The sequence below is a fragment of the Rhineura floridana genome, chromosome 1 (assembly GCF_030035675.1).
Source record: "Rhineura floridana isolate rRhiFlo1 chromosome 1, rRhiFlo1.hap2, whole genome shotgun sequence".
NCBI classification, from domain to species: domain Eukaryota; kingdom Metazoa; phylum Chordata; class Lepidosauria; order Squamata; family Rhineuridae; genus Rhineura; species Rhineura floridana.
Genome location: NC_084480.1, coordinates 12337006 through 12359182, shown reverse-complemented (window position 1 = coordinate 12359182; position 22177 = coordinate 12337006). Strand labels below are relative to the sequence as shown.

General features: G+C 47.6%; 1 protein-coding gene across 1 annotated transcript; it reads left to right on the top strand.

Annotated features, from left to right (window-relative positions):
• Positions 1-1704: 1704 nt before the first annotated feature.
• LOC133387203 (Golgi-associated RAB2 interactor protein 4-like) lies at positions 1705-17395 on the top strand. Its single transcript, XM_061631515.1, has 10 exons — positions 1705-2026; positions 2126-2393; positions 3024-3118; positions 5109-5149; positions 5458-5498; positions 8163-9238; positions 10822-10865; positions 10981-11078; positions 16677-16920; positions 17259-17395. Exons 1-10 carry the CDS (start codon positions 1911-1913, stop codon positions 17393-17395), a joined length of 2160 nt encoding a protein of 719 aa, XP_061487499.1. The 5' UTR covers positions 1705-1910.
• Positions 17396-22177: the final 4782 nt, after the last annotated feature.

Below are 22177 nucleotides of genomic sequence, written 5' to 3'. Positions count from 1 at the left end.
ACCAAAGGTATCCGTGAGCAGCCTTTCCCTGGCTGGGCCCCAGCAACTGGCAGTCTGCAGGAGGTGCTGCGGCAGCCTGAATACTATCCATATGGAGATGCACCAATGTTCGAGGGCAGCTTTGTGCAGGTGAAATGAATGCTGCCCTTGGTTGGGCAGTGTGGCTTACAGCACAGAGATTTCTGCAGCAGTGTTCCCTGTTGGAGCCTGCCCTCCCCCCACGAACGTACAAGGATGTGCACCATATTGGCCAGCATAGATTAAAGGCAGATCCATACCACACCAATACCATACATTTAAAGCACATCCAACACACATTATTATTGCTGTTGTTGTTGGTGTTGTTGTTGTTAATTAGATTTATATCTCGCCCATCTGCCCAGCAGAAGCCCATTGAAACCATGTGACTTCTTCCCTCAAAGAATCCTGGGAACTGTGGTTTCTCCCGACCGAGCTACAAATTCCCAGAAAACTTTACAAACTGCAGTTTCCATTATGCTTTGCGGCGGCAGGCAAACCATTTCGCAATTATCGCTAAGAGCCATCCTGTTCCCATGTGCCTGCTGGCATGCCAGTTTGGGCCATTGTGTCTCCTTGTGTTTCTCTGCATGGAAGTGCTCATAAAGAGGCATGGGAGGGGGCAGATGGTTGCATCGACAACCGACTGCAGCAAATTGCCCCAGAAGGCCCTGCTTCTGACTTCTAGTTGAAAGGCTCAGGTAGTGGGTGATGGGAAAGGCTTCTATCCAACGGTGGCTGGAGCCCATTGGGACTGTTGGGGCAGAAAGGCAGGGAGCCCCAATGGGAGGTGGAACCAGAGCCAAAGACAGTCAGAGCCAACTCATTCTAGTTGTCTCTATCCTCCTCTTCCCGGCTGAGTTCAATGAGGGCAACACTCAGGAGAGTAAGGGGGAGGAAGCTCAAAGGCAATGCCACCCCCTGGATTGCTTGCAAGTAAGAAGGCAGGGCAAGTGAGGGCTGACTGAAGGCAGACTAAGAGTCATCAATCATAGGGAGCTGCCTTAGTCTGAGTCTAAGTAAGTTGGCATATATTGCCACAAATAGCCTGATGCAAAAATAGTCTGGAAAGGCTGTTGGTTGAAAGGGTAAAGAAATGTAAGGTTTATTACCACTGGGGAATAAAATCATTCTGACAACAGACATACATGTGGCCATTGCAGAGCCAGGAGGAAGCAAAGCCTGAGGAAAAACAAACAAGGAATCAGTAAGGGGAAAATAGGTGGCCTTTCTGTCTATCGCCCCCTACTGGCTCAGGTTACTTGTTGTTGCAAGGGTTGGTGCTTTACTGCCAACAATACTGAGGAGGTTCAGTATTGCCTACTCTGACATGCAGCAGCTTTCCAGGGTTTTAGGCAGGGGCCTCTCCCAGCCCTGTCTGGAGATGCTGGGGATTGAACCTGGGCCAGTCTGCGTGCAAACCAAATGCTCTGCCACTGAGCTATGGCCATGCCGCTGTTGGTTGGGCAGTGGCCTATATGCCTTAAAGGAGCCACTTCTGTTGCTTCCACCAAAGCCCATATAGACAGCTGTTGCCAGGCAGAACAGACAGTGTTGGACTAAACCGACCTGTGGCCTATCCTGATATTAAGGCAGCTTCATGTGATTATATATGAGAGGGGGAAGAAACAAAGGCTTTGATGGTAGGCTGAAGACACTCTAGGCCTGAAGAGGCGTAGGAGCCACAGTGCAAGGAACAGCAAGGAAGGTCTACTGTCAGCCAGACCCTGCATTGCCCAAATGATTTCAGATGCTGTAGCTTGTTTGGGGCTCCTATTGCCACAGCTTTTGTTCCATTCTTAGCAGACTCCCCTCCCCTCTCCTCTCCTCTCCCGCAGGTAACCAAGAGGGGTGAATACGTTGGCATCCACAACCACCCCAATCTAATCACCATGGGTGTTTTAGCCAGCAGCCCATCTCTACTACTTCCTGACCTGATGATCATTGCCCGAGTAAAGAAAGGTGTCAAAACCACAAAGGCAACGGTGAAAGACCTGGAGATCACTCGGTGAGATTGGTGCAGTCCCCCATTCTGCCATCCCTCACTTTCCCGGGAAAACCCCACCACCTGGGAGGTTCCTAGGCTGAGTCCTTCCTTCCCTCACAGGTTGATCCCTCTACACCTGGTGGAGATTTTTGTGCATAACGTGAATGAGCGACAGCTGAAAGTAAAGTTGGCAACAGGGCGAAAATATTATCTGCAACTCTGTGCCCCCAAAGGGGATGAGAACGTCCTCTTTGAGCGCTGGATTCGCCTTGCTTACATGTTGCACGTGGCCAGCGGCAGGATCAGTGATCCAGTCAGCTTCGCCTCTAAGGAATCGGGGCTTCACACGATATGGAAGAGTGCTAGCTTGCGTGCTACATCTGAGAAGGTGAGTCTCATGAAGCAAAGCTACCCAAAAGCCTTCCTTCTTTGTCCTTTACCATATCCGCCTGCCATCATCACGCTGCTCAGTCTTACCCTAGCCCCTCCCCCACCTCTGGCATCCCAGCTTGTCAACAAGCCTGTGTGGAAGGATCTTCTATTTCACTTCTCCCAATTTCTCATTTTCCCAAGTTTTGCCCTTTAAAAAATTCTCATGAAAATTCATCAGCAGTTTGGTGTGATTTCCCCCCTAATTTCCCCCCTCCTTCTCTTTGTATGCAGTTTTGACTTATGAACACATTTTTGCAAGCAATTTCTCCCATTTTTGTATGTTATGTTCACTAATATATTCATTGTTATGCACACTTTCCCGTCAGATGCATTTTGATAAACACGGTCTGGTTGGACAACTGCATTGCCAAATTGGAATGAGTGCAAATGGCAATGGAGGGCTGTCTTTCAGTTCTTGTACTGTTTCAGAAATTGCCAGTTTGATTGATTTGCCTTTCAGTGTGAACAGAATCAAACTTCTCCCCCATCCCTACCCCAGACACATCCCCCGCCCTCTCGTCCCTCCCGGCCATCCTTACTAGACCATCCTTACACATCTGCATGACGTGCTGTGTTTCTCCAGCAGCCTTGGCTCCCAGCCATCACGGGTGCACAGTCCGCGGAAAAGCTGAAGGAGCAGCTACGTCAGGCCAGCTTGGCCAGGAGCATGTCAAGATCCACGTACGTACATGCTGTGCTTTGGGTTGAACAATCCTAAGCGTTGTCTTGTTTGAAAATAACGCAAAATAATTAATTTACTGTTGTTGGTTTTGGCAAAACATCATGCGGATATGAAGAGAAACAGAAAAGAGCAGGGTAACCCCTGAGAGATTAGTCTATTGAGGTAGTACTAGCCGGGGTCTACCCTGTTATGTAGCAACAACGCATCTCTTTTCCCTTCACCTTGCATCTCAGTGCAGCTGCACTGGAATGCAGAAGCAGCTGAATTTTCATTCATTCTCTTTGCACTGGCTAGCTATATTGGCTGTTTAGGGGGAGGGGGAGGAAGAGCTTGGGGGTTGCCTAGCAACCGCTCAGGTTCCCCCCCCATGGTTGGCCCAAAGCCAAGTGCTTTCCCCATATAGCCCAACAGTCCCTATTTACCAGGGATTGCCCTTTTTTCTTGGTTTCCTGGTCCTTGGTAAATCATTGTGCCTATTGGGGGGGCATTTTTAGTACAAATGGCTAATCATTCTTCAGGGTTCAGCTCCTTCCTTGGGGTTAAATGTCTAGGTGTATATATGTTTACGTACTGTGTCTCTGGTACACGTGAATATCTGGGCTCCTGCTGGGAGGAAGGGCAGGATATAAATCAAATAATAAAGAAATAAAATAAGCCATGGCCTCCCCCAAGACACCATGCAGGGCTCAGTCTCCCATTTCATACACTGCAGCCGCTGTATTTGGAGCTGTTGGTAATGCATTGTTAGACTACTAAGTTTGGCTCTGTAACTAAAAGAACAAACACCATTTGGCTTTCAAGTTGGTGGAGATTGGGATGGGGGGGGATTCGATCCATTTTGCATTTCAAGGTGAAGCTATCAAATTTGCACTTTCCGAAACAATATGAGAACCCAAATACAGCCCTCCTTCGAACTTTACACTTATCCAAATTTTGCCATGGAGTTCTCCAACCAAATAGTGTTTACATAAATTAGGGGGAAGTACACATAATAATTGATATATTAGTGAAAATGACATACAAAAACTTATTATATTAGGCAGATTTGCTTGCAAAAATGTGTACATTAGTAAAACTAGTATATAAAAATGTGTTATAAATTCATACCAAAATACTGATAAATTTTCATGAGGACTAAAAAGAAATTTACAAGTTCCTACAGATATGTGGAGAACAGAAGATGCCTACGATAAAAGAGCTACATTGGCTCCCAGTTTGCTTCCGTACAGTTCAAAGTGCTGGTTTTGACAGCCTTGAAAGCCTTAAATAGTTTGGGACCTAGGCATCTGCCTGCCTTCCCTTCATTAGTCATGTCCATTGCACAAGAGCCAGGGAAGAGGGCCTGTTCCAAGTGCCTACTATATCTGAAGCCTGATTGACGAACACTCGCAACAGAGCCTTCTCTGTTGTGGCCCCTAGACTATGGAATGCTCTCCCCTGTGAGGTAAGATCAGCTCCCTCTCTGCTGAAGACCCATCTTTTCATCCAAGCATTTGGTTAAAATTTTACTCTTTCATATTGATGTGTTTAAGAATTTTATGGATTTGTTTATGTATGGTTCTTATGGATTTGTTTATGGATTTGTTTATGTATGTTTTTATATTTTTATTCTGTATGGTTTTATGAATACTTTGTATTTTTAAATCTATGTAATCCACCTCAGGACCTACATTCTGTGTGAGAGGCGGACAACAAAAATATATTGTTGTTGTTGTTGTTACTGGAAAAATAAGAAATTGATAGATCCTTCCATTTCTAGGTGGCGGCCAGGCTACTCCAGCATAAATTAATTCACACATACAGAGGTGGAGACTGAATCTTGAACAATGTGTAATTGGAAGGGGAGGCCTTGTCAGCGACCTTTGCGATGGAACTAGGGGTGTTACAAATATATCCATGTTTCCACCTGTGAAATGAGAAATTGATTCCGCTCTGGCCAAACTGTGGCAGTTGTGTGGTCAAATTCTCATCCACGCCTTTCCATTTCAGGGAAAGTGACCTTGCTTCACAACACAGCATCCTCAAATCAGGTAAGGATGGAGGCACTGAAGGCAAGGCCATGCTCAGGTTAAACTTCAGCCCTGCTCCCTGATATGTCTGAGGTGGGCACAAGAACAGCCCTCCAGCCAAACATCTCAGCACGGTGCCCCCAGTCTTGAGATGCCAGGATGACACATCTTGGAGCCTTTTATATAGCGGAGTGTCTGAAGTAGCTGAGTGGGACAGCAGGGGTGCATCCCCCCTAGAACCAGGTGCCTGTCTCTACAGACCACTGACAGGACCCTTTGCAGCCTCCACAGCTTTCACTCCCTTCCTCCTTTCCTCTTTATTTCAAAAGGTTTTGCTTCTCAAGGATCAGTTGGAATCTCACCCCAAAAGGTAAGGAGACTGATCTTTTCCTTCTCCAGCTCTGTAGATCTTGTTATCTCCCAGAGAACCCAGTGGCTGGGCTTGGGATACCTTATGACACACAGGGCATTTCCCCAAGGTGCTAGTCCCTGTCAGCAATTTTCTTGACTTGCAATTTGGTTGACCTGTGTGGTCGGAAATGTGAGAAAGGGGGAGGGAAGGGATGCAGATTGAAGGCAGAATCGCAAGGGGGGGGTGGAACTGGTGATTCTAGAATGCCCATTTGTGAGGGGAGAAAGACATTTGACCCAGAAGGCAGAGAACAGGAGTGGAGGGACTTGCACAGGAAAGGTCTCAGGTACCATTCTTAAAATCAGAGATGTGGGCTTGTGAGCCTTCTTTATCTAGCATATTTCATTGCTCACTTTCAGCTTAACTACATATTACGTATTGACGCCTGGTTAATACCAATGTGTGTTTCCCCTGCACCTAGGATCTCCTGGTAACATGTCATTGGGAGGAGCATGAAGCGACATTCATCACATAAGCATCTCCTTGCTTCCCCTCAAGCAGCAGTCAATGAAGGAGAGCCAGCGGGCCAAGGAGAAATATAAGCACATTCCACTGCTTTCCCTTGCCAACTGCCCAGTACTAGGGGGTCTACAGGGGAAGATGTGGGTCAAATGATGCCCACGCATTTCCCTATAATGTGCACTTGGGCCTCAGCAAAGCCAGGAATCTTGGTTCTCAGTCTTTCAGCTCTACACCCAATAGAACAGGCCTGGCTAGCTGGCAGGCTTTAACCCCTCTCCCTTCTCAAAAAGAACCCTCAAGGTCCAAATATTTCCCTGCATTCCCTATTTTGATGAGCCCAGGGATGGGGAACTGCAAACCTCTGCAGCCTTTCGATCTGTCCTGTAGACTGTCCTCCTTGGCCTCATTCCTTCTCCTGTCTTCCGCTGGCCACATGCCCGCTGCTGTCCTTATTGGCTTCCAAAGCATCCCCTGCCCCTCACCTTTCCCATCTGAAAGGGGAAGGAGGGAGTACGCTTTGTCAGGAGTTGACACCTCAAGTCACTAGCTACTCATTTCTTCTTGTTCCCAAAATGCAATTTATTTATTTAGAAGCATTGAGAACATCTGTCCTTAGATCACATCTGCATCTTATGCTTAGGTTATTTCTACACAACTTAGGGCACTTCTAGATAGGGGCTTCATATTGTAAATGATTTTTCAGTTATTTCAAACTGGTTATTGGCAACAGTTTTTTTTTTAATTTAGCAGATTTTCCCCAGAAAGGGTGAGTCTGAATTAAATAGGGAAGAAAGACAGGCTGGCAAGTTGATACCAATGACATTGTATGGACATTGCAGAAAATATTGCATGAATGAAGAACACCCATCCCACAATAAACATTTGGAAGCACTCAACTAGCCATTCCTTTTTCTCTGGGAATTATGGTTGTGTGTGAAGGGGCTGGGGTAATCAGAATTCTCAGCACCTTCAGCAAACTACAGTTCCCAGGGTTCTTTGAGGACAGCTGTGACAGTTACATACTTATAAATTCCATTGCCTTTCCTCTCTGTGGAAAGCCAGAGGCTGAAAGGAGAGCCAAGTTTCATCACAAGAAATCAAATGCCGTCCATGTTCTGGATTCCATATTTGAAAAATACTTTTATTATACTAACCAAAATATCAAAAAATAGTATGCAAGTTTTTGAGTTGTCCAGAACACAACACAGACTTAGGGGCTCATCTACACGGCGATTTAGTGTGTGTGTGGTGCTGCTTGCATCCCCTTGTAATTTGCATGGTTCACATGATGTTGCAGGCAAGCAGAAGTTATCACACAGTTTTCCTCTTTCAATCCGTATTAATCCAATCCGCTGATAATGTGAAGAGGAAAAACCATCTCAGCTGTGCTGCGCTCCTCCTTGTAGGTGCTTTGCTTCAATGTTTTTTAGTGGGTGGGCTCTCTTATGCCCCATCTCCTGCTTCCTCTCTCTCTGCCACCTGCAAAAGCTGCCCCAGCTGCTGCCTATTTTGCCTTTCACTTACTCCCCAGTCTGCCTTTCACTCAGGCTTGACAATGGAGAAGGGGAGGGGGTCTAATCAGTTTAATTTTTTCTTGTCAATTGCATACCAAGGCACTCTCCCAGCTTCAGCCTTGAACTGGAGGGAGTAAACATCTAAAATTAGAGGGCAGGGCTGCAAGGAAACAGCAACACTAATCCTTCCCAGAGGAATGCCTACTTTTGTGAATGGAAAACAGCAGATTGGAAGCAACCATTGAGCAAAAATGTAGACCTTGAAAATCTATTACGACTGTAAAAGCAGCATCTTTAGTACGAAGTTAGGCTCCCGTGTGAATAAGCCCTAAATGATAAACCAAGAGATGGGGGAAGAGGTGGGGGTCCATGTTCTGTATTGCAGTAGTAAAATTCTTTGATTCCCTGTCCCCATTGTCTAGTGGAGTCTCCCACCAAAGCAGTGGGCAGAGCTCTGGGACCACCAGTCATCAGAATCCTAGCCCTTCTGCCTTCCTGTATGAGTTCAGAGCTCTAGTTCATTGAGAAGTGGGTGGGCCAAGCTTTCTTTGGAAGCAATGCTATGGTAATTGCATTTATCTTTCATTGATTTCTGGGAATCCATTCCCCATATATGCCAGGATATTTTACCCTTCTTCCTTTATAGGAATACACTTCCAGAGAACAGTCTCAGTCTTCTGCTCCCAAGTTGATGAGCAAGAGTGCAACTAAGCAGTCACCAGGATCCCAGGTTGGCCTTTCCGGATTCCGCAGACCTTCCGAATCACAGAAGCAATCCATGCTTAAGCAGGTTTCTCCTCACTCCTTCCCACGATCTCGAGCTTCAGTGGGAGCAGGACCTTCTCAGCCATTTGCCGTGTCTGAGGCAGCACGTCCCTCCATTCCTAGAACATCATTAGAATGTGAACCTGAACCTGTGAAACTACAAAGGAGCAAAAAATCCAGATCTTTGGTACAAACCCTAGCCACTACACTCTCACAAGAGGACAGCTCCGAGACACACAAGGAGAAGGAGTCTGCTGCCAAATCTCTGGACAGAAGTCCTGGCCCATCAAAGCCAGTCACACCTTCATCACGACAAGGAAGAAAAGGCCCAGCTTCCCAGAGCCCTTCCACAAAGCAGAGTCGGCCTGCATCCGGAGGTGTTTCAACAAAAGCACCAGCAGCCAGTCCGGCCCCCAAATCCCGTGCCTTAGAGGCGGCGGGTCCGTCAGATGCATATGATGTTTCAGTGGCTGCTGGACCTTCTGAAGTGGGTGCCAAGTCAATGGCAGCTGGCCCATCCAGACCAACCAGTCAGCCAGCTCAAATGACTTCTGAGAAACCTGCAGCCGCAGTTGCTCCTTCTGAGCCAGGGAGTCGGGGCCAGGAAAGTGCCGCACATTCACAGACAACAAATGTGAAATCCAAGGAGCCTAGCAAGGCACAGAGTAGCAGGCCACAGACGTCTTTAAGCCGCTCCCCAAAGAAGGGGCGCTCCACTTCTTGGAGCCCATCACGGAAGGAAAAGAAGTCTGGGCTACAAGTCCACAGGACAACAGCATCAGTAGCAGTGGGGCCTTTTCAACAAGGCTGGAAGACTGTGGGTGTGGGGCCCTCCATGGTGGTTGGCCTGATTACAAGCAGGCCCCAGAGCGGAGCACTGGGAACAGATAAAGAAAGTAAAGATCTAGCCAAGCAGATCCAGCCAAACAGTGCTGCAGGGAAACAGGAACCCCCCAGGTATGCTGGCTGGGAGAACCAAGTGGCAGATGTTCAGGGTGAGAAGTACAGTCTCAGCAATTTGGGTTGGGCAAGATAAGAGAACCAGCTGCCTGGTGCGCTTCCTTTGAAGCCCAGCTGAACAAAGGCAAGCAGATCTGTTAGCATCTCTGGGATAAAATGCTCAAATGAGTGAAGAAGACAAGAATGTCATATTCTGTGGGGTGTGAAGTGATCGACTATAACCTTGTCAACCAATAGCTCCAAATGAGATGGTGGGAGCCTAATTTATACATTACCACAGTTTTGTGTAAATTGTTTATCTACAGTCCAGCTCCACACCACTTTGCTTGGATAGAATGAGTGCCAGGAACCTTTGGCCCTCCAGATGTTGCTGAACTACCATGGGCATTGGCCATGCTAGGTTGAGCTGATGGGAGTTGTAGCTCAGCAACATCTGGAGGGCCAAAGATTCCCCACATCTGGGATAGAAGAACTCATGCGGGGAAATGAAGCAATTCCTTCCCATGCCAGCACCACCCTTTCAAGGAAGCTTGTATGGAAATGAACCACATAATTTCCCCCATCCATGTCGTTCCTCCATCCGGACAGAAGGGCTGTGTGGGAGAAGCAGCTCTCATGTTGCTGGGCTGGAGAGTTAGCAGTTCCTGGGCTGAGGAACACCAACTAAAATTCTCTCACTTGGCTACTGGCTCAGGAGGAATAGGGCTCCTCCCATAGCTATGATTTTGGACCTGTGCAACTCAGGTCCATCCCTAGGTATTATGGGAAATATACAGTTCTGCAAGTTTTAGCTGCAAAGTATGCATATTGCTCTCCTGAACTGCCTAGATATCAAACTAGAGTTAGTGGGCATGTTGTGCTTAGTCCTCCTGCATGTTCTTATTTTTTAAAAATGTTGCTCCCAAAGCACTAACCCCAGAGTCAGGTTAAGAAATCTTGAGTATGAAATCTCAAAAGGTGGAAAATGTAATGCATTTGGGCTTTTTAACTGTTCACCTGAGCCCTTTTCAAATGTTATTTTGTTGTTATATGCCTTCAAGTCGATTACGACTTATGGTGACCCTATGAATCAGTGACCTCCAGTGGCATCTGCTATAAACCACCCTGTTCAGATCAAACGTTATACAATGCTAAATTAACGACAGGGGTGCGGGAGACGAGCTTTGTAACCTATGCATGTTCATTAGAATCTGTGAGAGAACCTCACATATGCAGCTGTCCATGTAGGAGGCCCTCTCTTCCTATGATCACAAATCCTGCGCATGCGAGGGTTCTCTAACAAAGACACATTGTGGCAGCCTACTGCCATAATGTCCCCCATGTTCATGCATTCCTGTTATGTATAACTGCTGACTCCATTAGTTAAGCATGCCATCATATTTTTTTCTAACTGCTGCATCCATGAGACCTAGAAACATACTTCTTCCATTTAAAACATTTGATTCCTGGGATTCCAGGCAGGGCCAGGAAGTGGTCTCGGGTACTATTATGAACCTTGGAATAACAATAAAAATCATTAGCTGTGTTTTTATTCTGAACTCCTTTAACAAATTAGACTAACTGAACTTGTATCTAAACAGGAGCCAGAAGTCCAAGAACAAACTGAAAAAGGCTCTGAGTTCAGGTAGGAAGAAATGCCAATTAGATGGCCTATATGAATGCTTGATTCCCATATCCCCCACCACCATGCCCCTGGCTGGAAGCCATGTCGCTGGCTAATTGCTCCATTTGCTTTGCAGCTCGACAAAGAAGCAGCCTTACTTTTGTAACCATCTATAGTGTCCTGTCCTCATCTATGCAGAAACTGAAACTGTCAAAAAGCAGGGAAGATTCTAAGGTACTGGGGCAGAGCAAGGGTGCGGTTTGAATGAAACATTTTGTGAGTCAGAGATGCTCTTCTGGTGCATCTGATTGTCATATGCTTCCCTGTTCCTCAAATAAGATGGCAGGTGTGAGGTCAATAGGGTGATCTTCTCTACTCACTATTCACAACTACAGCTGGTTCATAATTGCATGTACATCATTATTTATTTATTTATTTATTTATTCAATTTATTAGTCGCCCCTCTGGCTGGTTGTCCAGCCACTCTGGGCGACGTACAAGATAAAAAACAATACATTAAAACGTTAAAATTTAAAACCATAACAGTAAAAACCTAACCCAAAAGCCTGCCTGAAGAGCCAGGTCTTCAAGGCCCGGCGGAAGCTCATCATAGAAGGGGCATGGTGGAGATCATTTGGGAGAGAGTTCCACAGGGTGGGGGCCACTATTGAAAAAGCCCTCTCTCTAGTCCTCACCAGTCTAGCTGTTTTAACTGGTGGGATCGAGAGAAGGTCTTCTGAGGCTGATCTTGTTGAGCGGCATCCCTGACGATGCTGGAGGCGCTCCTTCAGATAGACTGGGCTAAAACATGGACACTGAAATTACTGGATGGACACTGAAATTACTGGACTTAACAGGACTATTGAAGATGGAAGATGGAACTAATAGGGATAATGGAATAATGGCTATTGAAATTATTGGACCTAACAGATTCTGATGAGATGGATTAATCGAAATGTTTATTTGGACTATGGTTATGACAATAAGATTATTATAATTATTAACGAGATGGATTAATTGACATGTTTATTTGGAGAAAAATTGACAGATATATTTCTTAAAGAATTGAAACCTCTCTTTGACTTTTTGTGGAAAGAATAAAGTAATGTTTATGAGATTTGATGATTAATTAAGATAACTACTGGAGGAAAGTGATTTTATAATATGATTTAAGAGACAGGATTGTTATATATTGTAGACCTATAACTGATTTGATATGTGACAAATGGGAAGTCAACATTTTATTTTTTTTGTTTAATCATTTTTGTTTTGTTTTTTGTCTTTGAATGTTTTATGATTTTGTTTTCTATGTTTTATGAAAATTTGAATAAAATTATTGTAAAAAAACAAACAAACAAAAAAAAAACAGATAGACTGGGCTAAAACCGTGTAGGGTTTTAAAGGTCAAAACCAACACCTTGAATTGGGCCCGGTAAACAACCGGTAGCCAGTGCAACTCCTTCAGCACTGGAGTGATGTGATCTTGCTGGTGGCTGCCTTTAATCAGACGTGCCGCCGCATTCTGTACCAGTTGCAGCTTCCGGACTGTTTTCAAGGGTAACCCCACGTACAGCGCATTACAGTAGTCTAGGCGAGAGGTGACCAGGGCATGTACCACCGGTGGGAGCAGATGGTTGGGAAGGTAGGGGCGCAGCCTCCGTATCAGATGGAGTTGATACGGCGCCGCCCGGCTCACAGCCGAGACTTGAGCCTCCATGGACAGCTGGGAGTCAAGAATGACCCCCAGGCTGCGGACCTGGTCTTTCAGGGGCAATCGTACCCCATTGAGCACCAGGTCCACATCCCTCAGCCTTCCCTTGTCTCCCACAATCAGTACCTCGGTTTTGTCAGGGTTCAGCTTCAGCTTATTCCTTCCCATCCAGCCACTCACCGACTCCAGGCACTTGGACAGGTTTTCTACAGCCAACCTCGGTGAAGATTTAAATGAGAGATAGAGCTGCTTGTCATCCGCATACTGATGACATTGCAGCCCAAATCTCCTGATGATTGCCCCCAGCGGCTTTATATAGATGTTGAACAGCATCGGGGAGAGGATGGAACCCTGTGGCAACCCACAAGTGAGAGGCCAAGGATCCGAGACCTCATCCTCCAATACCACTCTTTGGTACCTACCAGAGAGGAAGGAATGGAACCACTGCAATACAGTGCCCCCCATGCCTAACCTCTCCAGGCGGTCCAAGAGGATAACGTGGTCAACGGTATCGAAAGCTGCTGAGAGATCAAGGAGGACAAGGAAGGTGCATTCGCCCCTATCCCACGCCCTCCTCATATCATCTACCAAGGCGACCAAGGCTGTTTCAGTCCCATGTCCAGGCCTGAAGCCCGATTGAAATGGATCCAGATAATCCGCTTCCTCCAAGTGCGCTTGCAACTGCTTTGCCACCACCCGCTCAACCGCCTTGCCTAAGAATGGCAAATTTGAGACTGGGCGAAAGTTGTTCAGATCTTGGGGATCCAAGGAGGGCTTCTTTAAGATTGGTTTTATTACTGCCTCCTTGAGCGCTGATGGCATTACTCCCTCTTCGAGAGATGTATTTACCACCATCTTGATCCCCTCACCCAGTCTATCTTTGCAGCTCATAATGAGCCACGATGGGCAAGGATCGAGTAAGCAAGTGGTTGGCTTTAAGGTTGAAAGCACCTTGTCCACTTCATCAGATGGAAGAAGCTGGAACCGATCCCACACCACCAGAGCACCACTGGTCACCTCTGGCTCGCTCACTGTGTCCACAGCGCACGGAATAGCACTCTTAATACGATCGATTTTCTCCGCAAAGTGTTTAGCAAACTCGTCACAGGAGGTCTTAGCATGTTCCATTGGTTCCGGAGCAACTGGACCGACCAGGCTCCAGACCACTTGGAACAGTCTCCTGGGACAGCACTCTGCAGATGCAATAGAGGCACCATAAAAATCTTTTTTTGCTGCCCTTATTGCCACATGATAGGCTGCCACAGCCACTCTAACATGTGTCCGATCATCGTCAGAGCGAGATTTCCGCCACCGGCGCTCTAGCCGTCTCACCTCCCGCCTCAGAATTCGCAACCGTGGGGTGAACCACGGTGCCATCTGAGCTCTATTCAGGGGGAGAGGGCGTTTCGGAGCCACCCAGTCTAATGCCCCGGCGATTGCGGCATTCCACCCCTCCACCAGGGTCTCAGCCGAGTGGCTGTGTGCATGCTCCAGAGAGTCCCCAAGCGCATTCAGGAATCCATCAGGATCCATCAGACGCCTGGGGCGGACCATCTTAATAGGTCCTCCACCCCCACGGAGGGTTTGTGGCACCGAAAAGTCCATCCTCACCAAGTAGTGGTCTGACCATGACAAGGGGGTGATGGATGTACCCCCAATTTTCAGATCACTCCCCTCCTCTCCCGAGACAAACACAAGGTTGAGTGCATGACCGGCTACATGGGTGGGCCCCATTGTAATAAGGTGCAGCTCCCAGGAAGCCATGGTTTCCATGAAGTCCCGAGGCGCCCCAGTAAGGATGGCCTATGAATGTACATTGAAGTCCCCCAATACCAGCAGGTTTGGGGACTGTACACGCACAGCCGAGACCACCTCCAGCACCTCGGCCAGGGAGTCCGTCGTGCAGCGGGGTGGACGGTACACGAGCAGAATCCCTAGACTGCCCTAATAATTACCTGATTATTAGATCTTGAAATGTCTTGGCTTCCATCAAAGAACCCACATTTTAGCATGTGTTTTTAAATTGCTTTTTTAAAAAATGTGTTTTTAAATTTGTATTTGTTTTTAATGTTTTTAATTGTTGTAAACCGCCCAGAGAGCTTCAGCTATGGGGCAATATACAAATGAAATAAATAAATGGGAACAGTAGTTTAAGGGAACTGACCTCACAGACCTACAATTCCCATTACCCTTAAATAATTATCTATATCTACAATTGCCATCACCTGTAACAAACTACAGTTCCCAGGATTCTCCATTAAAGTGTTACAAGAGTGCTTTAAATGTATTATGTTGATGTGACATCAGTGCTTGATGGATGACATCAGAATGTGTGTTTGAGATGACAGTGGGCAATGTAGACATTCTATCATTGGTGTTTGATCTATGATAGCCCCTACACATGTGCAATCCTTTACTTGATGGTTCATATATGAACCAGCTCATAGTGCAGAATTCTTCTATGCCTCAAGGATGCCTTCTTTCTTCTAGAAGTTTCTTTCTGCATTTCTGCACCATGGTAGCTCCAATGGAGACTTGCCCTAAGGTGATGCTTTTCAGGCCCCCTCCCAAAACCACATTCCAATTCCTTACTCAGTCTATTACTCCGTTTATAGACACATATCTGTTCATGCAAATGTACACCTATTCTTACACCTAACAACATGCAAATACACAAACCCCAGCAAGGTTTGAGAAAGAATTCAGTTCCAAGCCTCAGCTAGGGTATATGTGAAGAAATAAGATAAGAGAGCCTCTGAGCATATGTGGAATCCTTTTTGCCACTAACCTCACCAGTTTGGGATTCATTAGCCAGCATGATTTGTGGGTCAAAGGGCAGGTTTGAGTCCTAGGATTTCTTTACCCTTTCTTTCCAAATTTAAACCCTGCCCAGTGGTGTCAAGGATTGTCACTGCATAATACAAATTAAGACCTTGTGCTTGAATTTTGGACAGCCCTATCAGAAGGGAGAGGCAGTCTCATAGGGGTGCTCAAAAGGGAGGGAAGGACTAATTTATGTTGTGAAGATTGCCCAATCCATTCTGACCAATGCTCTTTCTTAGGGGCAAAGGGTCTTTCTGTGTATTATTCTTGTACACCCTTGAACACAACACCCTCAAGAATATACTTTCAAACATTTAGCAAGTGTACTAGAATAAGACACATTAAAACCCTTTGCTCCTGAAGAAGACCTTTGGTCAAAAAGGATTGGGCAGTCATCACCACAAAACAAATTACTACTTTTAAAGCACCAAGTTGAGGCTTACCTCATCTCATGCTCTAGTGCAGTATTTCTCAAATAGTGGGCCTCGACCCACCAGTGGGCCTAGGGCCACTTTCAGGTGGGCTTCAGTGCCACAGGCTGACTAGTGCCTCTTCACTTGTCTGCCCTGCACCCTAGACATGCCACATAGCCTTTTGGTTGGACCAATGCCAGAAATGTAAAGGTAGCTGGGAGACAGAGAAGTTGTGGAGAACAGAAGGGAAAAAAGGCCTCTCTCCGCAGAAGGAAAAAGACATGAGTGGAACATGAACAGGCAGGAGGGATGAAAGAAACTGGCAGTTGGGTGTGTGTGGATAAGGTACATGTTAAGTGGAAGAAGAAATTACAGGAGATGGGTAAAAATACTTTGAGAGGCATGGGGGGATGGGATGGCATGGAGAAAATATTAAAAATATAAAAGAAAAAGCCCTTTAAAGCCACTGAACTGCAAATTCTGAGTGAAACAGGGAGGCTGTCACAGTAGCTCGAGCAAATACCTGTACTTAGGAAAGCAGAGCTATGGAACTCCCTGCCACAAGGAAAACACTGTGGCAAAGAATTTAGCAATTTTTCAAGATGGTTTAGAGATCAATAGAAAATGATATCAGTAATTGCCAGCTGATTATACCAAACTTCATCTGCCACAAGTCTCTGACTGGTTCTGCCCCTGCACCACCATTTTGTGACTGGTGGGCTTCAGTAATTTTCAGTCACCTCAAGTGGGCCCTGGGGGTGGAATGTTTGAGAACCTCTGCTCCATTTTTTTAATGCTGTCCCCCCCACCAAGTTTTCTCCTGCCTCTCCTATAGCCGCCCATCTCTTTTTCCCCACTCTCTTCTCTCTCTTTGCTCTTCCACAGCAGGTGGCTGTCAAACCTTCCAAACGTGTAACAATCTCAGGCGTGATTGGCCCATCAGGGAAAAGTGTCCCGGATGAGAAGAAGGAGGAAGAAGAGGCAGGAAATCCTGAGCTCCACACAGTTGACAATCTGAGGATGGATGCAGGCTCCAGTGCAGCAGCTATGATGGAGACAGATACAGACCGCCCACCCCCACAGTCCCACGCTTCAATGGGAGAAGGAGCCCCTGAGGCAGAGTCCTGCAGTTGGGGGTGGCAACTCAGAAGCAGCTGAATTCTCAAGGCCAGGCAGCCAGATCATTGCCAGGGAGCCTGGTGTGGCAAACGTGACTTCCCAGAAGTCTGACCAGATCAAGGATGTGGGACAGCCCAGCACTCCCCGCCTGGAGGATCAAGATTAGGGTTGCCAGGTCTCCGGTTTCCTGCCGGAGTCTCAGGGGTAAAGGGGCCGTCTCCGGCCTCCGGCTATACTTCATTTAAAAAGGTGGATCTCCGGTTTTTCAGCGGCCCCCTCAGCCACGCATGCGTGATTGACACACGCATACGTTGGGCTGTGGCTGGCCGCCTTCCCGCCCTTTCTCAGTCAGCCGGGGACTGCAGACACAGGAGGACGAAGCGGCTGCCAGCAGGTGCCTCAAGAAGACTCGAGCTGCCGCCGTCATTGCATGGAAGCTGCCTTGGCACTGGGTCGACAAGCCGAACGGAGTTCAACGAGGCTAAGTGCGGGAGAAGGAGAAGGGCACGCACATATACACAAGAGCCTTCCCCATCCCGAAAGCAGGCAGGGGCTCCCGGCCACTTCCCTCTGCCTGCTGCCGAGCGGCCTGCCAGCTCCGGAAAGGACGGACGGCCGCTTCACCCCTCATGCTGTGGGGAACCGGCTCCGGGGCTAAGAAGGAGCCGGCTGGCCGGCCTCCACTCCTGCTGAGGCTGGCAGGCCGCTCGGCAGCGGGCAGGGGCTGCTGCTGGGGGGGGGGGGGTCCCTTCAGGAAAGGTGAGGGGCAGGCTCCGTCCTCCTCCCCGAGGCTGGCAACGGCCGAGGCGCCTCTCCCAAACCTAAGCCTCCACCCCGCCGCCCGCTCTTCCCCTCCTGGGCGCGCCGGGCCTCCGCCTTCTCCTCGGCCCAAAAAAGCAGGGTGGGCGGGCATGTGCCACTTCTGCCGCGTGGGCTGGCGAGGCCGAGGTTGGCGCTCGGCAACCCGGAACTCTGCGCGAAAGGCAGCCGGCGCTTGAAGCCGGTCGCAGGTGAGAGGAGGAGGAGAAGGACCGCCTTGGGCCTGTCAGCCGTTTTCCGGGAGGGAAGTGGCCGGCAGCCCCTGCCTGCTTTCGGGATGGGGAAGGCTCTTGTGTATATGTGCGTGCCCTTCTCCTTCTCCCGCACTTAGCCTCGTTGAACTCCTTTCGGCTTGTCGACCCAGTGCCAAGGCAGCTTCCATGCAATGACGGCGGCAGCTCGAGTCTTTTTGAGGCACCTGCTGGCAGCCGCTTCGTCCTCCTGTGTCTGCAGTCCCCGGCTGACTGAGAAAGGGCGGGAAGGCGGCCAGCCACAGCCCAACGTATGCGTGTGTCAATCACGCATGCGTGGCTGAGGGGGCCGCTGAAAAGCCGGAGATCCACCTTTTTAAATGAAGTATAGCCGGAGGCCGGAGACGGCCCCTTTTTCCCTGAGACTCCGGCAGGCTGGCCACTGTGAGAACAGGATGCTGGACTAGATGGGCCTTTGGTCTGATCCAGTGGGCTGTGCTTGTGCCCTTAAAGATGCATGAAGTGGATTCCCCTGAACTGCCTTCTCTTGGTTGATCCTCCCCTTTTCAGAATTTGATTTTTTTTAAAAATACAGTTGAATGAAATAGTTATGGATTTGTTTCTCTCCTACTGCCAGTGTTTAATAAAGTGTTAAAAGAAAAATACAAAGCTATGAGACTTTTGTTAACCAAGAGCGCAGGAAGCTGCCTTAGGCCGACACAGACCAATGATCCGTCTAGCCTCTATTGTTTACATTGATTGGTGGAGATTCTTCCGCATTTCAGGCAAGGGTCTCTCGCTACTGGGAAACAGAAATGCAGGGATTGAACCTGGGACCTTTACCATGCAGCATAGCTGCTCTGCCACTGAGCTATGCCTGAGCTTGGAAAAGTTACTTTTTTGAACTACAACTCCCATCAGCCCAATCCAGTGGCCATGCTGGCTGGGGCTGATGGGAGTTGTAGTTCAAAAACAGTAACTTTGCCAAGCTCTGGCTATGGCCCTTCCCCTCAAAATACAGGCCTATGAAAGTGACTTACACTGTGTCAGACTCTCCATCCATCTAGCTCGATGCTGTTTACACTAGCCAGCCGTGTCTTTTGGGCAGGGGTCTCCCAGTCCCATCTGGAGATGCCATTGTAGATTGAAGCTGGGACCACTGAGAGTCATCCCTCCCCCCCAAAATGGGTGGCCCCCAACCTTGCATGGAGAAACCTAGGTCCTTTTTCCATGCAACGCCTGTCTAACACTTGCAGTTAGACATGAAATTACTTCACATGCATTAGTCTATTGTTACAAGAGCCTTTTGAGATTTGGGCCACATTCACAAACATACATACACACACACACACACACACAATGGACTGCCTTCAAGTCAATCCTGACTTATGGCAACCCTATGAATAGGGATTTCATGGTAAGCGGTATTCAGAGGTGGTTTACCATTGCCTTCCTCTGAGGCTGAGAGGCAGTGACTGGCCCAAGGTCACCCAGTAAGCTTCATGGCTATGTGGGGATTCGAACCTGGTCTCCCAGGTCGTAGTCCAACACCTTAACCACTACGCCACACAGGCTGTCCGGCCACATTCACACTGTACATTTATTCCACTATTATTCCACTTTAAACAGTCATGGTTTCCCCCAAAGAATCCTGGGAAGTGTAGTTTGTGAAGGGTGCTGAGAGTTCCTAGGAGACCCCTATTCTCACACAGCTACAATTCCCCAAGTAGTTTTTTTCCAGAGAACTCTGGGAATTGCCGGCCTGTAAGGGGACTATGGCTTTCCCAACAACTCTCAGTATCCTTCACAAACTACACTTCCCAGAATTTTTTGGGGGAAACCATGACTGTTTAAAATGGAATAATAGTGGAATAAATGTACAGTGTGAATGTGGCCTTGGTCAGAATTAATAACCCCTTCAAATCTAGGAGTGTGGCTGAGAGAAGGTGTGTTTCTGGTTCGGGCGGGAATTAAACATGTGGGAATTGCTCACACCTCGGCAAGAGTCAAACAATACAGTCATCCTCACTATACATATTGTTATGAGCATGGGGGGGGGGGGGTTGGAAGGGATGATTTCTATGGGTCACCTTTCCAGCCTCCGATTTGGAAGCCTTGGAATGAGGAACTTTCTGCTGGTCAAATGAGTCTTTTGTTAACCAAGTAGATTGGCCAAGTAAGATAATGGGCCGATCAGTTGCCTAGCAACGGTGAATGGGCCAGGAAGACCCCTTTTTGTCATTTTAAACTCTGCAGGAGAGCCTCCCCCCCTCTCCTGGCAGCTAGCAGAGGTGTGCTGGTAGTTTTAAGTGTGTTCTAGAGAATGGCTGGGGCTGCAGGCACGCAGAGAGGCTGGCTCTCTGCATCATGGCTATAGGATGCCCCGTACCCAGATGGAAAAGCTGGATATTGGACTGCTGCTGCATTGAACCCCTCCATCCTTAAGCTCAGGTTGGAATGTGTGTAAATAAATAAACCATATTTCATAAAGACAGCGCAGTCTCCGCTGACCTTCTTCCCAGAGGAAACCAAACCCTGGAGAGACGCAGGGACTCCCGTCATGGCTTCCCCCAAAGGATCCTGGGTAATGTTGTTTCTGAAGGGTGCTGTTCGGAGAACCCTATTCCCCTCACAGAGCCACAGTCATCAGAATTCCCTGGGAAGAGGAACTGATTGTTAAACAACCCTGGCAATCATAGCTCTCTGAGGGGAATAGCGGCCTTCTCACGACTCTCAGCATCCTTAACAAACTACAGTTCCCACGATTCTTTGGGGGAAGCCATGACTGTTTAAAGTGACATGATACTGCTTTAAATGTAAGGTGTGACTGGGGCCTCTGCCTGCCTGCTTTCTTAGTTACAACCAGCCCAGGGGGATGGTGATGGCTGTCATCTTCTCCTTCTCCTTAGCCTTAGAACCTAGCAGGGAGGAGGATGGAGACAAAGCTAGAATCAGCCAGTTCTCCCTGCCTTCTGCTTCATCATCAGTCCCAATGAGCACCAGTCACCAGTGGTTCCCATTCCTCAATGCAGGCACAACCTTGCTTTCTCCTGCCTGCCTTTTAAAAGAAGCTAACCACTGCAAACTGAAAGCACTTTAAAGCATGAATGGGGAAGCTATGGCCCTAGGTGTTGATTGATGCACTACAGCTCCCATCGTTGATGGCTGTTGGTCCTGTTGGCTGGGGCTGATGGGAAGTGGGAGTCCAACAATGTCATCTGGAAGCTGGTGGCTTCCCCATGCTTTCTTTAAAAGGTGCAAAAATGACTGCGCTGATTGGCCCTTGTGTGCATCTTCCCAAAACAATTCTGGGGAGGTCATGGCAACTGGTAAAAATCAGTACAAGCAAGATTAGAATTGCACTTCCTATATTGTAACGAGAGGCAATAACTGTAGCCAAGAGTATAAATTTGAGCAAAGGTTCAGATTTGTTTCAAAATGCTTCTAAAATGTTATATGTCAGTCTTGCATCATGTGCCTTTGAGCGTGTGCAGTTTCCCTTAGCGGCGTTTTCATAGGCTGCCTTTCTCGCATGCACGTTTAGGATTGCAGAGAGATTAGCTCAGAGGTCGAAAGGTACGACTTCCCGCATTGGACACCTCACATTAATGTTTATTTATTTATTTTTCAAGAGAAGAAAAAGAAATCTAGCAGGACAATCAGGGTTGTGTCGCTTCCTCCATCTGTGCAGACAGATAACTGGAATCGATTTACAGTGCCTTTCCCACCCCAAGCGCCGGGCTCGCAGCTGTGAATTAGAGTCCTTAGATGGCGAGCGCTGGTTTGCTCTTTCTCACCCTTCTCGCCACCCGTTGCTTCCGCGTCTCTTTTTGATAGCGATTGGTGGAGACGAAAGTCACAATAGACTTACCAAAGTAGTAGATAAGCAATTCTACGATTTGGAGACGATACTTCCTGGTTACGTTTCCCCCTTTTTTTTGCTTGCTGGGTAAAAGTGGCCGCTGCAGCCTTTTAAAATATTGCGTTTTATGTTGTTGTAACCCATCCTGGGATCTTATGTTGAAGGGGTTGTTGTTGTTATGTGCTTTCAAGTCGATTACAACTTATGACGACTCTATGAATCAGTGACCTCCAAGAGCATCTATTATAAACCACCCTGTTCAGCTCTTTTAAGTTCAGGTCTGTGGCTTTCTTTAGGGAATCAATCCATCTCTTGTTTGGTCTTCCTTTTTCCTACTCCCTTCTGTTTTTCCCAGCATTATTATTTTTTGTAATGAATCATGTCTTCTCATGATA